We start from the raw sequence: 18,975 nt of genomic DNA, 5'->3' as shown, positions 1-18,975 counted from the left end.
GAGAGTGATGGAGAGAGAGTGATGGAGTGAGAGTGATGGAGTGAGCGACAGAGAGAGAGCGACGGAGAGAGAGCGAAGGAGAGAGAGTGATGGAGTGAGCGACAGAGAGAGTGAGACGGAGAGAGAGTGATGGAGTGAGAGTGATGGAGTGAGCGACAGAGAGAGAGCGAAGGAGAGAGAGTGATGGAGTGAGCGACAGAGAGAGAGCGAAGGAGAGAGAGTGATGGAGAGAGAGTGACGGAGAGAGTGATGGAGTGAGCGACGGAGAGAGAGTGACGGAGAGAGCGATGGAGAGAGTGACGGAGAGAGTGATGGAGTGAGCGACGGAGAGAGAGCGATGGAGAGAGAGCGATGGAGAGAGAGTGATGAGTGAGCGACGGAGAGAGAGTGATGGAGTGAGCGACGGAGAGAGAGCGACAGAGAGAGAGCGATGGAGAGAGTGATGGAGTGAGCGACGGAGAGAGAGTGATGGAGAGAAAGTGATGGAGTGAGCAACGGAGAGAGAGTGACGGAGAGAGAGTGATGGAGTGAGCGACGGAGAGAGTGATGGAGAGAGAGTTATGGAGTGAGCGACGGAGAGAGAGTGATGGAGTGAGCGACGGAGAGAGTGATGGAGAGAGAGTTATGGAGTGAGCGACGGAGAGTGATGGAGTGAGCGACGGAGAGAGTGATGAGACAGAGTGATGGAGTGAGCGACGGAGAGTGATGGAGTGAGCGACGGAGAGAGTGATGGAGAGAGAGTTATGGAGTGAGCGACGGAGAGAGTGATGGAGTGAGCGACGGAGAGAGAGTGATGGAGTGAGCAAAGGAGAGAGTGATGGAGTGAGCGACGGAGAGAGCGACGGAGAGAAAGTGATGGAGTGAGCGACGGAGAGAGAGCGATGGAGTGAGCGACGGAGAGAGTGATGAGAGAGAGTGATGGAGTGAGCGACGGAGAGAGTGATGGAGAGAGAGTTATGGAGTGAGCGACGGAGAGAGTGATGGAGTGAGCGACGGAGAGAGAGTGATGGAGTGAGCAAAGGAGAGTGATGGAGTGAGCGACGGAGAGAGCGACGGAGAGAAAGTGATGGAGTGAGCAACGGAGAGAGAGCGACAGAGAGAGCGATGGAGAGTGATGGAGTGAGCGACGGAGAGAGAGTGACGGAGAGAGAGTGATGGAGAGAGAGCGACAGAAAGAGCGATGGAGAGTGATGGAGAGAGATTGATGGAGTGAGCGACGGAGAGTGATGGAGTGAGCGACGGAGAGAGTGATGGAGAGAGAGTGATGGAGTGAGCGACGGAGAGAGAGCGACAGAGAGAGAGTGATGGAGAAAGTGATGGAGTGAGCGACAGAGAGAGTGATGGAGTGAGCGACGGAGAGAGTGATGGAGTGAGCGACAGAGAGTGACGGAGAGAGAGTGATGGAGAGAGAGTGATGGAGTGAGCGACGGAGAGAGAGCGACAGAGAGAGAGCGTTGGAGAGAGTGTGATGGAGTGAGCGACGGAGAGAGTGATGGAGAGAGAGTGATGGAGAGAGAGTGATGGAGTGAGCGACGGAGAGAGTGATGGAGTGAGCGACAGAGAGAGAGCGACGGAGAGAGAGCGATGGAGAGAGAGTGATGGAGCGAGCGACGGAGAGAGTGATGAGAGAGAGTGACAGAGAGAGAGTTATGGAGTGAGCGACGGAGAGAGTGATGGAGAGAGAGTGACAGAGAGAGAGTTATGGAGTGAGCGACGGAGAGAGTGATGAGAGAGAGTGACAGAGAAAGAGTTATGGAGTGAGCGACGGAGAGAGTGATGGAGTGAGCGACGGAGAGAGTGATGGGGAGAGAGTGATGGAGTGAGCGACGGAGAGAGTGATGGAGAGAGAGTGATGGAGTGAGCGACGGAGAGAGTGATGAGAGAGTGACAGAGAGAGAGTTATGGAGTGAGCGACGGAGAGAGTGATGGAGAGAGAGTGACAGAGAGAGAGTTATGGAGTGAGCGACGGAGAGAGTGATGGAGTGAGCGATGGAGAGAGAGTGATGGAGTGAGCGACGGAGAGAGCGACGGAGAGAGAGTGATGGAGTGAGCGACGGAGAGTGACGGAGAGAGAGTGATGGAGTGAGCGACGGAGAGAGAGTGATGGAGTGAGCGACGGAGAGAGAGTGACGGAGAGAGAGCGATGGAGAGTGATGCAGTGAGCGACCGAGAGAGTGATGGAGAGAGTGATGGAGTGAGCGACGGAGAGAGTGATGGAGAGAGAGTGATGGAGTGAGCGACGGAGAGAGAGCGATGGAGTGAGCGACGGAGAGAGAGCGATGGAGAGAGAGCGATGGAGTGAGCGACGGAGAGAGAGTGATGGAGTGAGCGATGGAGAGAGAGTAATGGAGTGAGCGATGGAGAGAGAGTAATGGAGTGAGCGACGGAGAGAGAGCGATGGAGTGAGCGACGGAGAGCGACGGAGAGAGAGCGATGGAGTGAGCGACGGAGAGAGAGCGACGGAGAGAGAGCGACGGAGAGAGAGCGATGGAGTGAGCGATGGAGAGAGAGTGATGGAGTGAGCGACGGAGAGAGAGTGATGGAGTGAGCGACGGAGAGAGAGTGATGGAGTGAGCGACAGAGAGAGAGCGACGGAGAGAGAGCGATGGAGAGAGAGCGAGGGAGAGAGAGCGATGGAGTGAGCGACGGAGAGAGAGTGATGGAGTGAGCGACAGAGAGAGAGCGACGGAGAGAGAGCGATGGAGAGAGAGCGAGGGAGAGAGAGCGATGGAGTGAGCGACGGAGAGAGAGCGATGGAGTGAACGATGGAGAGAGAGTAATGGAGTGAGCGACAGAGAGAGAGTGATGGAGTGAGCGACGGCGAGAGAGCGATGGAGTGAGCGACGGAGAGAGAGTGATGGAGTGAGCGACAGAGAGAGAGCGACGGAGAGAGAGCGATGGAGAGAGAGCGAGGGAGAGAGAGCGATGGAGTGAGCGACGGAGAGAGAGCGATGGAGTGAACGATGGAGAGAGAGTAATGGAGTGAGCGATGGAGAGAGAGTAATGGAGTGAGCGACGGAGAGAGAGCGATGGAGTGAGCGACGGAGAGCGACGGAGAGAGAGCGATGGAGTGAGCGACGGAGAGAGAGCGACGGAGAGAGAGCGACGGAGAGAGAGCGATGGAGTGAGCGATGGAGAGAGAGTGATGGAGTGAGCGACGGAGAGAGAGTGATGGAGTGAGCGACAGAGAGAGAGCGACGGAGAGAGAGCGATGGAGAGAGAGCGAGGGAGAGAGAGCGATGGAGTGAGCGACGGAGAGAGAGCGATGGAGTGAACGATGGAGAGAGAGTAATGGAGTGAGCGACAGAGAGAGAGTGATGGAGTGAGCGACGGCGAGAGAGCGATGGAGTGAGCGACGGAGAGGGAGCGATGGAGTGAGCGAAGGAGAGAGAGTAACGGAGTGAGCGACGGAGAGAGAGTGACGGAGTGAGCGACGGAGAGAGAGTGACGGAGTGAGCGACGGAGAGAGAGTGATGGAGTGAGCGACGGAGAGCAAGAATGAAACATCTGACATGCTTTATCAAAGAACTGATACAAGTCTCCAGAACAGAAGGACAACAGAAGGTTCTTCTTCAGTTACAACCGTGGAGAACGTTCTCATACAAAAATATCGACTCTGAATGCATAGGTTCATCTCAACCTTCACACCTTCTTTCACTTCATCCCCCTTTCAATAGTTCTCTGTTTCCACCAGTTCAAGTCCCACATGATTCTTGTCCCAACAGTGTCTTCTCAGCTTGTTCAAGAAGAAATAGAAAAATAGAATCAAAATTAGAAACGCAGTAAGAGCTTCAGGTATACGTTAGTAAACACTCGATGGTCGTCATGACGACAGCAGCGTCCGGACATGAATCACAGAAGCAGTTCAACGACAGCAGGAGGAGAAACACAAGCTTGAAGTTCCTTCACATCTGGACTGGTTTTTGGTCTTGATTGTGATCAGACGAGTCAACAGAAGGCAAGTGTGTGTGTGTGTGTGTGTGTGTGTGTGTGTGTGTGTGTGTGTGTGTGTGTGTGTGTGTGTGTGTGTGTGTGTGTGTGTGTGTGTGTGTCTGCAGCTGCATTCAGGAAATGAACAACTTTATTAGTAAGAATTAATATAACTCGAACCTAAGATGAGGGAAGTCCTCGGGTCTAGGACTCAGAGAAGTGGGAGGAGCTACAGGACAAGTCCAGGTTCTCAAACTGGCCTGAACAGGCGACTACTGTTTGCTCCGAGGTCTACAAGAGTCCAGCAGGAGCGGCAGGAGGTCTAATAGGTGAGACGGGAGGCCTTCATGTTGTAGCAGGGTCTGTCCGTCAGACCTCCGGCCCCTGAAAACAGAGACAAACCTTCCGACTTCTCCGGGACCAGCACCACCTCCAGCTCCTGGAAGTCCTGCAGTCGCGCCACGTCCTTGTCCTGGAGGAGACGCACACGTCACACACGTTGAAATACTGGATCAAGTGGCACCTGTAAATCGAACTTGAAAATTCAGAAAAAACGGTGCCCTTGGACAAATGAAGATCTCCTGAATCTGAAGAGACTTTGTCGAAAGACTGAGCGTCTCTGTAAGTCCACTAAACTTGAGGTGCAGAGACTTCACCTCAGGGATCTGATGTCTTCTTACATTAAGATGGTAGAAACTGCTAGATCTGATAACATCAGAAAACTGGTAGCAGCAAATAAGAAAAACCCCAAAGTGTTGTTTGACATGATTAATTCTCTCGTGTCTCCTGCTCCTCAAATCACGCCTGTCTTCTGTGAAGCTGACAGCAATGCATTGTTGAGATTTTTCATTGACAAAATTAAATTGATCAAAGAGAAAATCTCTCCCTCTTTGTTTGGAACCCCTACTGTCTCTGAGCCCCTCTCCTCCTCTTGGCCCTCCTTCACTGCTGTATCTTTGGGTGATATTTCATCACTAGTGAACAAGATGAAACCCTCCTCTTGCTCAGATGACATCCTTCTTTGTAGGCTTTTTATCAAAGTATTTGATGTAATTGGCCCCTGGGTTACCAATATGGTGAACCTCTCCCTTTCCACAGGGGTTTTTCCCAATGCATTTAAACCATTGTGGAGCCTCTGCTCAAAAAGCCAGGCTTAGACCCGACTGACCTCAGTAATTTCAGGCCTATTTCTAAGCTCCCTTTCTTGTCCAAGATCTTGGAGAAGGTGGTGTCTGAGCAGCTGTCTCTGTTCCTGGATCAGAGCGACATCCATGATAAGTTTCAGTCTGGCTTCGGTCATCATCACTCTACGGAGACAGCTTTATTGAAAGTGTCCAGTGACATCATGATGTCGGCTGACTCTGGTAAATCCACTGTTCTGGTTCTCTTGGATCTGTCCTCAGCCTTTGACACAGTTGATTACCAGATCCTGCTGAGAAGACTGAGGGATAAGACTGTCTGGGTCTGTGTTACAATGGTTCTCATCTTACCTTTCTGGACGCAGTTTTAGTGTATCTGCCAATCAAATGAGGTCTGAATCGGCAGATCTGTTGTGTGGAGTCCCTCAAGGTTCTGTTCTGGGTCCTTTATTGTTTTTGCTGTACTTGATTCCCCTCGGTTAAATCATTCAGAGATTTCCTAATGTTTCTTATCACATGTTTGCTGATGACATCCAGCTCTACTGTTGATCAACTGAGCCCCAGAGGCTGAACTTAGTCAATTGTTGCTAGAAATCAAACAATGAGTGAAAACACTTTACAGCTAAATGTGGACAAAACTGAAACACTGGTGATTGCTCCTGATGATAAGGTTCCAGGGTTGAGTCAGTACTTGGGTGATTTAGGTCAGTCTGTCAAACTGAGCCTGAGAAACCTGGGTGTTGTATTTGATAAAGACATGTCTCTTGTTCGACACTGCAGAAAACTGACCAGAAACTGTTTCCTTCAACTGAGAAAAATCTCTAAACTTAGGAAAATGTTGTCGGAACATGATCTGGATCTTATAATTCATGCGTTTGTTTCTTCTCGTCTGGACTATTGTAACAGTTTGTTTTCATGTCTTAACAAGAAGCATCGTCTCGCCTGCAGTTGATTCAGAACTCTGCAGTGAGAATTCTGACCCGCTCAAGTAGAAGAACTCACATTTCTCCTTAAAACTCTTCACTGGCTTCCAGTTTCTTTCAGGATCAACTTTAAAATTCTGGTTCTTACTTTCAGAGCTATTCATGGTCAGGCTCCTCCTTACATCACTGATCTGATCCAGACTTACACCCCAGCTCGGGCTCTGAGGTCTGTGGATCAAAATCTACTTATGGTTCCTCGCACACGGCTCAAAATGAACAGAACCTCACACACATCGCGTGCACGTCACACACATCACGTGCACACGTGTCTGTACGTCACACACATCGTGTGCACGTCACACACATCACGTGCACACGTGTCTGTACGTCACACACATCGTGTGCACGTCACACACATCGTGTGCACGTCACACACATCACGTGCACACGCGTCTGTACGTCACACACATCGTGTGCACGTCACACACATCGTGTGCACGTCACACACATCGTGTGCACGTCACACACATCACGTGCACGTCACACACATCACGTGCACACGCGTCTGTACGTCACACACATCACGCGACACACAGCTACACACCTTTCTCAGCATGGTGTTCGGAAGCTTCCGGATCTTCTCCACATGTTCGGTGCCGAGCCCCAGCTCTCTGCAGCAGACCCTCAGCAGGGACCTGAAGGTCAGCTGCTGCCGGTCCAGCTCCACCTCGATGAAGTCGTTCTCCCGCACGTGCGGGTTCTGGATCCGGACCTTCAGCACCAACTCTGTCAGAGGACAACTTGGTGACCTTTCATGCAAACCTCGGTCTAGAAGCTCATTTTCCATTTCTTCAGAACAGAAGCCCAGATGAAGTTTTAGCATCAAAAAATATGCTTCAAGTTTCAGTCTTTTGCTGGTTCTGAAGCAAACGACACGCTAGTAGATCAAGAATTATTCAAAACTTTCCTAGATCCAGATGTGATTCTGAGACTCTACAGATGGAGCAACGAGTTTCTAAATCAATGAAGGTTTTAATGCGTCTCACCTTGAACGCTGACGGGGAAGGTGCTGGTGAAGAAGAAGGGCTGGAACGCCGGCATCGAACCCGCCGGACTTCCGTAACTCAGCTGCTGTGGAACGGACGGCTGTCGGCCCGAGGACGTGCTGGTCACCTCGGTGTGCACCGGACTTCCGTTGCTGCAGGCGAGGCCGGGGCTGGTTGAGGCCAGAGGCGGCGAACACAAAACTCCGTTGACAGTGTGAGCTAACTCATGGTTGAGCAGGTGAGGCTCTGCATGGTTGACCAGGTGAGGCTCTGCATGGCTGACCAGGTGAGGCTCGACTGACGGGTCCACGGGCACCGTGTGGGGAACCGTGTGGTTGTGGGACGGAGCCGGACCGGTGCCGTTCTGGTCTTTGACAGGGATGGACTCCCCGGACTGGGGTTCGTGGCTGTAACTGTCGGACGCAGCAGGTTCGTCGGAGGCGACGCTCAGAGACTTCTCCGGAGAGAGCGAGGAGGAGTCGCTGTCTGAGCTCGGAGTGAGTTCCTCAGAACCGTTCTGCAGGAGGTGCTGCGCGACCACCAGATCCGACTCACTGTGCAGCTTGGAAAACATGAACGGTGGGTTGGACAAGTAGTTGGGGACGATCGGCAGCTCAGGGTCCTTCACTTCTGGGTCATCCTCCACCTCCACTGTGACGAGAGTGAGAAGAGTGAGAAGAGTGAGAAGAGTGAGAAGAGTAAGAAGAGTGACCAGAGTTACGAGAGTGACCAGAGTTACGAGAGTGACCAGAGTGACCAGAGTGACGAGAGAGACGAGAGAGACGAGAGAGACGAGAGAGACGAGAGAGACGAGAGAGACGAGAGTGACCGGAGGGACGAGAGGGACGAAAGGGACGAGAGGGACAAGAGTGACGAGAGAGACAAGAGAGACAAGAGTGACCGGAGGGACGAAAGTGACGAGAGAGACAAGAGAGACAAGAGAGACAAGAGTGACCGGAGGGACGAGAGAGACGAGAGTGACGAGAGTGACAAGAGAGACAAGAGAGACAAGAGAGACAAGAGTGACCGGAGGGACAAGAGAGACGAGAGTGACGAGAGAGACAAGAGAGACAAGAGTGATCGGCGGGACGAAAGTGACGAGAGTGACGAGAGAGACAAGAGAGACAAGAGTGATCGGCGGGACGAAAGTGACGAGAGTGACGAGAGAGACAAGAGAGACAAGAGTGACCGGAGGGGCGAGAGTGACAAAAGTGACGAGAGTGACGAGAGGAACGAGAGGGATGAGAGTGACGAGAGAGACAAGAGGGACGAGAGTGACGAGAGAGACAAGAGAGACAAGAGAGACAAGAGAGACAAGAGTGACCGGAGGGACGAGAGAGACGAGAGTGACGAGAGAGACAAGAGAGACAAGAGAGACAAGAGTGACCGGAGGGACGAGAGAGACGAGAGTGACGAGAGTGACAAGAGAGACAAGAGAGACAAGAGAGACAAGAGAGACAAGAGTGACCGGAGGGACAAGAGAGACGAGAGTGACGAGAGAGACAAGAGAGACAAGAGTGATCGGCGGGACGAAAGTGACGAGAGTGACGAGAGAGACAAGAGAGACAAGAGTGACCGGAGGGGCGAGAGAGACGAGAGTGACGAGAGTGACAAGAGAGACAAGAGAGACAAGAGAGACAAGAGAGACAAGAGTGACCGGAGGGACAAGAGAGACGAGAGTGACGAGAGAGACAAGAGAGACAAGAGTGACCGGAGGGACGAGAGAGACGAGAGTGACGAGAGTGACAAGAGAGACAAGAGAGACAAGAGAGACAAGAGTGACCGGAGGGACAAGAGAGACGAGAGTGACGAGAGAGACAAGAGAGACAAGAGTGATCGGCGGGACGAAAGTGACGAGAGTGACGAGAGAGACAAGAGAGACAAGAGTGACCGGAGGGGCGAGAGTGACAAAAGTGACGAGAGTGACGAGAGGGACGAGAGTGACGAGAGAGACAAGAGAGACAAGAGAGACAAGAGTGACCGGAGGGACGAGAGTGACGAGAGGGACGAGAGTGACGAGAGTGACGAGAGAGACAAGAGAGACAAGAGTGACAAGAGTGACCGGAGGGACGAGAGTGACGAGAAAACGAGAGTTACCAGAGGGACGAGAGTGACCAGAGTGACCAGAGTGACCAGAGTGACTAGAGTGAGACATCAATGTTGAAGCACAGAACACAAGTTACATTTCATTTTACCTCCCAGGAGTCTCTTTATGTCCGCTTTGGACGTAAGCTGTGATGCTAGCTCGTCCTTAGCAGTGAGGATTTCTTTATCGGCTCCGCAGCCCAGTAAGAAGGAAACGATGTGTTTGTGGTTCCGCTTGCAGGCCCAGTGTAGACAAGTCCTGTTGATGAAGATCAGAATCATCTTTTAGAAGAAGCTTCATGGACATGTTCAGTGTAAACAAGTCCTGTTGACATGATGAAGATCAGAATCATCTTTTAGAAGAAGCTTCATGGACATGTTCAGTGTAAACAAGTCCTGTTGACATGATGAAGATCAGAATCATCTTTTAGAAGAAGCTTCATGGACATGTTCAGTGTAAACAATTCCTGTTGACATGATGAAGATCAGAATCATCTTTTAGAAGAAGCTTCATGGACATGTTCAGTGTAAACAAGTCCTGTTGACATGATGAAGATCAGAATCATCTTTTAGAAGAAGCTTCATGGACATGTTCAGTGTAAACAAGTCCTGTTGACATGATGAAGATCAGAATCATCTTTTAGAAGAAGCTTCATGGACATGTTCAGTGTAAACAAGTCCTGTTGACATGATGAAGATCAGAATCATCTTTTAGAAGAAGCTTCATGGACATGTTCAGTGTAAACGAGTTCTGTTGACATGATGAAGATCAGAATCATCTTTTAGAAGAAGCTTCATGGACATGTTCAGTGTAAACAAGTCCTGTTGACATGATGAAGATCAGAATCATCTTTTAGAAGAAGCTTCATGGACATGTTCAGTGTAAACAAGTCCTGTTGACATGATGAAGATCAGAATCATCTTTTAGAAGAAGCTTCATGGACATGTTCAGTGTAAACAAGTTCTGTTGACATGATGAAGATCAGAATCATCTTTTAGAAGAGGCTTCATGGACATGTTTAGTGTAAACAAGTCCTGTTGACATGATGAAGATCAGAATCATCTTTTAGAAGAAGCTTCATGGACATGTTCAGTGTAAACAAGTCCTGTTGACATGATGAAGATCAGAATCATCTTTTAGAAGAAGCTTCATGGACATGTTCAGTGTAAACAAGTTCTGTTGACATGATGAAGATCAGAATCATCTTTTAGAAGAAGCTTCATGGACATGTTCAGTGTAAACAAGTCCTGTTGACATGATGAAGATCAGAATCATCTTTTAGAAGAAGCTTCATGGACATGTTCAGTGTAAACAAGTCCTGTTGACATGATGAAGATCAGAATCATCTTTTAGAAGAAGCTTCATGGACATGTTCAGTGTAAACAAGTCCTGTTGACATGATGAAGATCAGAATCATCTTTTAGAAGAAGCTTCAAGGACATGTTCAGTGTAAACAAGTCCTGTTGACATGATTAAGATCAGAATCATCTTTTAGAAGAAGCTTCATGGCCATGTTCAGTGTAAACAAGTCCTGTTGACATGATGAAGATCAGAATCATCTTTTAGAAGAAGCTTCATGGACAGGAGACATGTGGACATGTTCAGTGTCAACAACAAGACTTCATCACAGTCACACATGAGGGGTTACAACATGGAGCTGAAGTTGTTGTTCTGAGCTTCACTCACCAGCCATTGATCTCGTTCTGAGAGTTGACGTTCACTCCACTCGCCACTAGGGTGCGCACCTCGTCAACATCCCCGATGGCAGAAGCTTCTCTCAGCCGCTCCTGGAGCTCCTTGTCCAGCGAACTGGTGGACATGTCTGGTCCGTAGGTCTTGGAGGAAGGAGACAATAATAATAACCGATCAACGTTCGCTGCTCGCCGAACAAAACTTTCCTCAAATAAGAAGCTAATTCCCCGACATTACAGTCGATGGCAGTAATTAGCTTCTGCTGCTCGAACTTGAGGACATGGACTCAGAACATGTTCTGGACCTTCTGACCATCTACGTTCTTACCATCTACCTGCGTGTGGACTGAAGGTTCCGTTGAGGCTCGAGAATTAAATCCGTCTCTAACCCTCAGATCCGTCATCAGCGCCTCACCGGGGGGACATGTTTAGGTGTGACACCGCTCCACACGTTAGTTCCTATCTGAGAGTTAAACATCACAATAACACAAAACACTTTATTATATATTTACGCAAAGCAGTTTCTTCAAGCTAAATAATAAACGTTAATGGTTAGAAATTAATTTAACAACAATATTTTTTCTCTCTTGCTACATTTGCTACGTTCATATTTTAATTATTATACAACTTTCTATCTTTAATTATCGCTTGTTTTTTTTTGTTTTCGGAACAACACAAATGTACGGAATGTAATTAATGTTAAATGTGAAGCTCTTCCGGTTCTGAGCCCGCCGCACCGATGACGTCATCGACTCTGCCATTTTGATGCGTGATACTTTGGGCGCGATACAAGGGATTCTTGTCCTCTGAGGAAACCAACCAGGTTCTGAGACTCGAAGGTCAGAATGCTGTCCGCGGCCCAGTTGCTCGACGAGTTGATGGGCCGGGATAGAAACCTGGCTCCGGACGAAAAGCGATCCAACGTGAAATGGGACGATGAGAGCGTGAGTTATCTTGACTAGCTTAGCTTCCATGACAACACTAGCTTAGCTTCTAGGACTAAACTAGCTTAGCTTCGGCAGGTGTGATGGTTTCTACGTTATTTACATGTTTCTCACCTTCGTGTTGCACAATGTTCCGAGTGTGCAGGTGTTTGATGAAGAGCATCTGAGGGACCATCGTTCAGTGGCCTGTTGTCCTGCTAGCCTCGTGTTGCTGCGCTAACATGCTAGTTGCTAAACGTGTAGCTACAACTGTATTTATTCAATCTCTCAGCGACACATTGTTGCTCAACATTTCATTTTGGTGTAAGTGTGTGAAAGGATTGAGTCGCTGTTTATTTCCTCTGAATATTGCACATTGTGTTCTGTTTCAGTTGTTCTTTATGATGACGTATTAACATGTATCATGTATTCCAGGTGTGTCGATATTATCTCTGTGGCTTCTGTCCAGCCGAGTTATTCACGAACACTCGCTCCGATCTGGGTTCGTATCAAATTGTGTTTGTCAACATCTGAGTTGAAATAACCAGAGACTGTTCGTTTCTTTAAGGCCCATGCGAGAAAATCCATGATGAAAATCTCCGAAAAACGTGAGTGTACCATATAGGACATTATATTAGTTACAAACAACAATTTTAAACATGTTTAATTTAAGGGTTTTCTTTCATGTTTTTCAGATATGAAAAAAGCTCCCGGTTTATGAAAGAGGGCTATGAGCGGGACTTCCTGCGCTACCTGCAGTCCCTCCTGGCTGAGGTGGAGCGTCGTATTCGCAGAGGACATGCCCGTCTAGCTTTATCTCAGGCTCAGCAAACTGCAGGGGTCAGTAGTCTAGTAATAATCCTGAATCACCCTTGAGGGTTATTCTTAGTGGTTTTATAATACGACCAACAAAAACGTGGTGTTTGTGCTGAGATGTGGTTTATTTTCTGTTCAGGCGCCGCCACCAGCGGGAAAGAACGAGGAGAAGTCCCAGGTTTTAACAGAGAAGATTGAAGATCTGGTTGAACAGGTACATTTTGAATGTATTCAGGAGATGCTGCTCGAGATTCAATGTCAAGTTTTCAAACCTTTTCTTCTTCTCACAATGTGTTCCTGAAAAATGATAAAGTATGATTTAACTCAGCATTGTATATATTTATGACATTAAATCACCCACAGTTATGATGTTTTCACATGTGTAGACGTTTTGTGTTCCAAAGTGTCATCAACGCCCCAATGTGAGAGTAATGTTACTCGCGTGTATGTTCTTGTTGCATCTGCTTCATGTTCTTTCGTTTCACCTGACTTAGATCGAGGAACTGGGCTCTGAAGGACGAGTGGAGGAAGCACAAGGCATGATGAAGCTTGTGGAGCAGCTAAAGGAAGAACGGGAGCTTCTGAGCTCGACCCCATCGGTAAGTTTCTTTCAATGTACCTACAAATGGTATTTCAGAAGTGGTTAAAACAAATACTGCTGGTGCCGACTCTTGTACGGTTAGATTCAGGTCATAAGTATAGCTGCTGCTCACAGCATAATCTTTCTTGTCAACGACATTTGTCTAGACCATTGAGACCTTTGCCGCGCAGGAAAAACAGATGGAGGTGTGCGAGGTGTGTGGAGCCTTCCTCATCGTGGGTGACGCACAGTCCAGGGTGGATGACCACTTGATGGGCAAGCAGCACATGGGATATGCAAAGATCAAGTCCACTGTAGAAGAACTCAAGGTGCAAAAGATTCTAATCTTGAATCGTTTCTTCAAATACTCAAGGTTGTTTCTTCTTGACCTCCCAGGAGAAACTACGACGTCGCTCAGAGGAACCGCCTGGAGAGAATCCAGTTGTCAGGAGGGACCGAGAAGACCGGGAGCGCGAGAGGGAGGAACGGGAAAAGAAGCGCAAAGAAGAGGAAGAGAAGGAGAAGGAGCGCGAGAAGGAGAAGGAGAAGGAACGGGAGCGTGAACGAGATCGTGAACGAGATCGTGACCGCGAGCGGGACCGAGACCGGCGAGCTCGTCGAAGCCATTCTAACAGCCGCCACTCCAGCCGAGCATCGGACAGGAAAAGAAGCCGATCCAGAGACCGCCGGAGGTCCAGGAGTAGAGACCGGGATCGAGAGAGGGACAGGGAGCGTAAACGCAGCAGGTATGTCTAAAAGAAACCATCCAATGACTGTAACGTCGTCATAAGAAATGATTCTGATCATAGCCTTTTCCTTTTTTTCAGGAGCCGGGACCGGGAGAGAGACCGGGAGAGGAGGCGTAGTCGGGATCGCACCGACCGCAAGCGTCGCTCTCGCAGTCGTGAGAAGCGAAGGTCTCGCACCCCCGACCGCAAATCTCACCGCCATCGTAGCCGAAGCAGAGACCGAGCCAAGGACAGAGACGCGGACAAGGATCACTCGTCGAAGGACAAAGGTATGTTTCAAAGTCTTCTCTAGAGAATCCATCACTTGTATAATAAACAAATGTCCCGCATCCAGATCGTAAAACCACAGAAGAGAAGAGCAACGGCTCCAAGAAAGAAAAGCCCTCTGATGATGACTCTGCTTCCATCAAGTCCTCCTCACAAGTGGAAGCTATGGAGACCGAGGCTCTCGCCTCCATTTCCTCTCCGCTGCAAAATGGTCAGCAAGAGCTCCTCCAATCTGAAGGTGACACTCAGTCCAATTAAAACTGATCTGATAGGACCTCAGATCAGGCTCAGGTAAGTGCATCCTCCTCCGTGCTCCTCCCTGGCTCTCAACCCTACCACCCCTCACCCTCCCCCCCTCACCCTGACTCACACCCTATTTAAGGTCATGAATGCACCTGACTCTGCTTGTATGAACCATGTGAATATCTTTATAAACCTACATATCTTTCAAGTATAAATATGAGCTGACCATGAAGACTAGGCCTGATGCATAAGAAGATATTAAACATGTTGACAGTCCAGGGACTCTGGAGGTAACCCTCACCTTCATGTCTTATTTACAATGTGGACCTTTTAGAAAAGTCAACCAATCGCAGCAATTTAAACTTCCTTCAATGTCATTTATTTAGGCGTAGAATTGGAGGTCGTTTGTTAGCCTCACATTACTGTGACAGTTTTACTTCTTGTCTCAACAAGTCAACCATTTGTTTTGCTGCCATTAGACTCAAATGATGTGATGTTGGGGGGGGGGGGGGCGAGGGTGTTACTGGGGCGTATGCAACTGACTAACTGAAGGGTAGGGTCTATGGAATGAATTGCAGCCGACTTCACCTCACACAGCGTTGGTGTTGTGAGCGAGACCACATGAGAAAAGGGCAAATTAAAAATCATGGATACTGACTGTCAAAGTGTGCAGGTACTCACCCCAGGTACTCCTTTCTCTACCCACATATTTGAATGTTGCTGTTATGCTGTTGTCATTTGGATTCGAAGATAAAAGAACAGCGGACCTCTCTGAACGCTCAAGCGTTCTTGGAGAGGCTAGATCTGGAATGTTATATTCCGACTGTCGTGAATACATGGATTTAAAGAAGTTGGTTCGTTCAGTTACGAGATTCACGTCTCAAATCCTATGTTTACACCTGAAGATTAAGAACGAGCAGCTTGTCAGCCAAGTGCAGTCTTGACATGTGCTTTGTGCCAGTACCAGGTCAGTGTTATTATTGGATGTACGAGTCGGGCGTTGTTCCTCGGACATGTGCTGTATGTGGAGTCGTTCTGGGAGAAACTCTTCTAACACGCCATCCTGTGGTCATTTCTGCTCCCCAGAGGACGCCGGGCTGGATGGAAGACTCTGGAACCCCCCTCATCCTCACCTTGAACCTGAACCTTCGCTGCTTAAAAATAAGGTGAACCACAAGTGTGTAGTGGCTTGTGTGTAACAACACAAATGTGTAGTCAATGAGAGGGAAGATAATCATGATCATATCTTTGCTTCCTGAAGGTAGTTGTGGTTCATCTGTGGGTTTTTTTGTTCTCCGTGTCTCCTGGACATGAAAATACCAAACTTAAAAGCAGAGTATCTTATTTTGACCAGATGTTTTCATTTCGCCCATTAAAGTCCAACGAAACGGTGCTTGTTCCGGGCTCTGATCCACGTTTGAGCGCTTCTGTGTTGGTCCAGTGATGATGAGGTTGTGCTTTTTCTATGACTTTTTTCCTAATCCAGAGCCGACCTTGACGCTCTGCCCCCCCACTGTAAAGTCCACTTTAGGTTATTTTGTTTCACAACTTCTTTACTCTGCTTTTATTGTTTATGGCTTGTTGAATAAAAAGTAAAACCATGTCCACCTATTGTGTTTCTAGTGTTTATTCAACCAAACCAATGTTGTTTTACAGAAACAAAGTTCACTGCAGTTGTCCGTGTTATTTCAAGAGGGATCAATAAAGTTTGATCCATCATTAGAAACATTGATTTTACAGCAAATATGACAAATGATGCTCAATATGTTCATTGTTTTCTATGCATTTCTTAATGAAATGATTTTGGAATTGATGTGATTTATGTTCTTAAACGTTTTATTTGACGTCAAAGAATTACCTTCTGTCAAAACTGTACTTGCAGTTTTTCACCAGCAGGGGGGGGGGTACTTTAAAAAAGCTAATGGTGTTAAATTCGCTTATTTTTATTAGTTTTTACTTTTTTTACAAGCTTATAACTGCAGCCCCAGACATGACGTGTATAAAAATGTTAAAACCATATAAATTCTTGATTAATAGTAAATTGCTAAACTCTTATCTTACGTGATTTTTATCGATCTTGTTGTGATGCAGCCGTTTGTATATTTTGTTCGACACAACAAGAGACATTGTCTTGAGAGATAAATAAACATTGAAGAACATTCTGTTGGTTCTTTTTATCCATCATTTATGTTGTCATAGATCGGTGTATTTTATAGAACGTACCTTAATATTGTGAGACTCCAAGATATATGTATTTGTTGAGTCAGGCTTGTTTTCTTCAGCCATGAGGCTGAGGTCAAAGGTTAAACTTCCACAAAGGATTGAATTTTTCTTTAAAAAAAAGTTGTTCCATGTTTCCTTGTAAATGATGAACATTGTCAACTGACTCCTTCAAGAAACATGTGTGTTTGATGATCTACTGACTCCTTCAAGAAACATGTGTGTTTGATGATCTACTGACTCCTTCAAGAAACATCTGTGTTTGATGATCTACTGACTCCTTCAAGAAACATCTGTGTTTGATGATCTACTGACTCCTTCAAGAAACATCTGTGTTTGATGATCTACTGACTCCTTCAAGAAACATCTGTGTTTGATGATCTACTGACTCCTTCAAGAAACATCTGTGTTTGATGATCTACTGACTCCTTCAAGAAACATCTGTGTTTGATGATCTACTGACTCCTTCAAGAAACATCTGTGTTTGATGATCTACTGACTCCTTCAAGAAACATCTGTGTTTGATGATCTACTGACTCCTTCAAGAAACATCTTAAGACGTTTTTATTTGTTCAGGCTTTTCCTTGATTTTCTTTAACTCCTCTTGTGTTATCAGTTTTATCTTGATCTTTAAAGTATATACTTTATTCAATATTGTTTTGATTGTTTAAGCGCTTTGTGACCCTGGTCTGAAAATCGCTATATAAATAAAAAATACTTACTTATTTACAATACAATTTCTATGCAAGTTTTGCATTTAATTTGAGGCAAAATAAATATTCCAGAATGAACAGAACAAAATGTATAACAAGTGAAATTCAATGAAACATGTTTAATATGTTGTATTATTGTATAGTTTGTATATTGTTGACTTGTATCTTACTGGTTGCACACAGTGCAGTTCACCTTGACCACCGGTGTGAGGCGCTGTTCCCTCACCCTTGACGTCGCGCTTGTGATTTGCTCAAAGGACCGTCGATAATGTGAGGTTCGGTCCTGAACCGTAAACAGAACCAGCTTCACTAGAACAGCCTCGAGCCACTGACACGAACACAAGGACCAGATGATGGACTCAAGACACCTGTCAATCACCTGTCAATCACCTGCACTCTTCTCTCCAGGCGTTTTTGCTGAGATTGTGTTTCCACGTTTTTGCCAGAACACCTGAAAAAATAAAAGACCAGAAGTCTGTCACCATGGCAACCCATTTGCACGCCCTAAGATCCTCCATCTTGTTTTTGAAAAGCCAAAGTTCAGCTTCAGAACGATTCTACGAACGTTGATGTTTATTCTGAGTGTCTTGTCAAAGGAGACCTCCTGAGGGATCAATAAAGTTTTACCTTACCTTACCTTGTGTGGACATGAAGCAGTTTCGTGGCAGATGCTCGAGCTCAGTGGTCCAGGACCTCCTGCCTCAGCAGATGGTTCCTCCACAGGAGACAAGATGACGAGGATCCACTCAGCTTTTGTTTCCTCCAAGCATCTGTTTCCTTCACTGAAGCATCGACGACCGTTGAGCTGGAAAATCGACTGAATTCCAGTTCGATCCTTGAACTTGAACATCTGACGCTTTAATAAAACGAGTCTTTGTACTGTTGTGCGTTTGTCTCGTGGACAAGATACACACAATGTATGTTCAAGTGTTAGCGTTAGCTGTTAGCATGTCACGCTCACATGTTCCACGAGAAAACCTTCTTGGACTGTTTTCACATGTTGTTGCTTTTCTGAGCCAAACGTGGATGGAGATCCGAACCAGTCACGGTTTATGACTGTTGTCACCACGACGATGAGGCTCCTCCCACTCCAGCCTCCAGCGCCAGTGGCTTCTTTACGAGATCCTTCATCACCATTTCAGTCACGAGGGAAATAAATCCGTCGCTCGTGGTGTGCTGCTCAAACACCTTTTGTCTTCTAGTTTTGAATAGATTTCCAAAGGTTCTGGTCCACTCGAGGTCACATGACCCTCCACACGTCATAATGAAAGAGTTGTAGGTCACGTGACCCGAGGAGGAAGCAGAAGAATTGAAAGAACGTTTGATGCGATTGTTTCTCTCAGATGTAGAGGAAGATTCAACATCATCCTCTCTTTGTGAATCCAACTCTTGTTGCCATGGCAACAGCTTCACCTGACCTGACCCAAGTCGTGCCACCAATGGAAACACATAGAGGATCGAGTCTCTCCAGTTATTGACCCTGAACGACTCGTTATTGTTGAAAGTGGGTCGAGCTTGTTACGACGTTCAATGATCATCGGACCAGAACCTCAGACGCTGACTCTGCACCTGAACCTGGTCCTCATGAATCATGCATCTGCTCATTAGTCCGTCATGGATCTGCTCCAAATAAAAGTTCCACGGCGGCG

At 47.4% G+C, this 18,975-nt stretch overlaps 2 protein-coding genes across 4 annotated transcripts; one reads left to right on the top strand and one right to left on the bottom strand.

Moving 5' to 3' along the window:
- Positions 1-3,499: 3,499 nt before the first annotated feature.
- Positions 3,500-11,456, bottom strand: ankrd40 (ankyrin repeat domain 40). 2 transcript variants are annotated; one of them, XM_087782592.1, is made up of 6 exons: positions 11,144-11,456; positions 10,811-10,959; positions 9,234-9,382; positions 7,039-7,689; positions 6,597-6,778; positions 3,500-4,402 (listed from the first exon to the last, which is right to left on the bottom strand). In XM_087782592.1, the coding sequence occupies exons 1-6, from the start codon at positions 11,144-11,146 to the stop codon at positions 4,253-4,255; spliced, it is 1,284 nt and encodes a 427-aa protein (XP_087638718.1). In that variant the 5' UTR covers positions 11,147-11,456; the 3' UTR covers positions 3,500-4,252. The 2 variants fall into 2 exon arrangements, with proteins under 2 accessions (XP_087638718.1, XP_087638717.1); XM_087782591.1 differs by having other exon boundaries at positions 11,151-11,456.
- Positions 11,457-11,568: 112 nt separating this feature from the next.
- Positions 11,569-16,000, top strand: luc7l3 (LUC7-like 3 pre-mRNA splicing factor). 2 transcript variants are annotated; one of them, XM_087782590.1, is made up of 10 exons: positions 11,569-11,759; positions 12,174-12,240; positions 12,307-12,346; positions 12,434-12,578; positions 12,694-12,768; positions 13,049-13,153; positions 13,326-13,463; positions 13,531-13,880; positions 13,962-14,152; positions 14,218-16,000. In XM_087782590.1, the coding sequence occupies exons 1-10, from the start codon at positions 11,661-11,663 to the stop codon at positions 14,406-14,408; spliced, it is 1,401 nt and encodes a 466-aa protein (XP_087638716.1). In that variant the 5' UTR covers positions 11,569-11,660; the 3' UTR covers positions 14,409-16,000. The 2 variants fall into 2 exon arrangements, with proteins under 2 accessions (XP_087638716.1, XP_087638715.1); XM_087782589.1 differs by having other exon boundaries at positions 13,302-13,463.
- Positions 16,001-18,975: the final 2,975 nt, after the last annotated feature.

The sequence above is a fragment of the Callionymus lyra genome, unplaced genomic scaffold (assembly GCF_982586985.1).
Source record: "Callionymus lyra unplaced genomic scaffold, fCalLyr1.hap1.1 HAP1_SCAFFOLD_131, whole genome shotgun sequence".
Lineage (NCBI taxonomy): Eukaryota > Metazoa > Chordata > Actinopteri > Syngnathiformes > Callionymidae > Callionymus > Callionymus lyra.
This window is presented reverse-complemented; position numbering and strand designations above follow the sequence as displayed.

Bases quoted from the DNA above. Each gene is read 5' to 3' on its own strand.
- ankrd40 (XM_087782591.1), bottom strand. From the start codon at position 11,219: ATGACGGATCTGAGGGTTAGAGACGGATTTAATTCTCGAGCCTCAACG. The intron at 10,960-11,150 runs GTAGATGGTAAG...CCTTCCTCCAAG, and splicing joins AACCTTCAGTCCACACGCAG to ACCTACGGACCAGACATGTC. The intron at 9,383-10,810 runs GTGAGTGAAGCT...CTTCATCAACAG, and splicing joins CAGAACGAGATCAATGGCTG to GACTTGTCTACACTGGGCCT.
- luc7l3 (XM_087782589.1), top strand. From the start codon at position 11,661: ATGCTGTCCGCGGCCCAGTTGCTCGACGAGTTGATGGGCCGGGATAGA. The intron at 11,760-12,173 runs GTGAGTTATCTT...CATGTATTCCAG, and splicing joins TGAAATGGGACGATGAGAGC to GTGTGTCGATATTATCTCTG. The intron at 13,881-13,961 runs GTATGTCTAAAA...CCTTTTTTTCAG, and splicing joins AGGGAGCGTAAACGCAGCAG to GAGCCGGGACCGGGAGAGAG.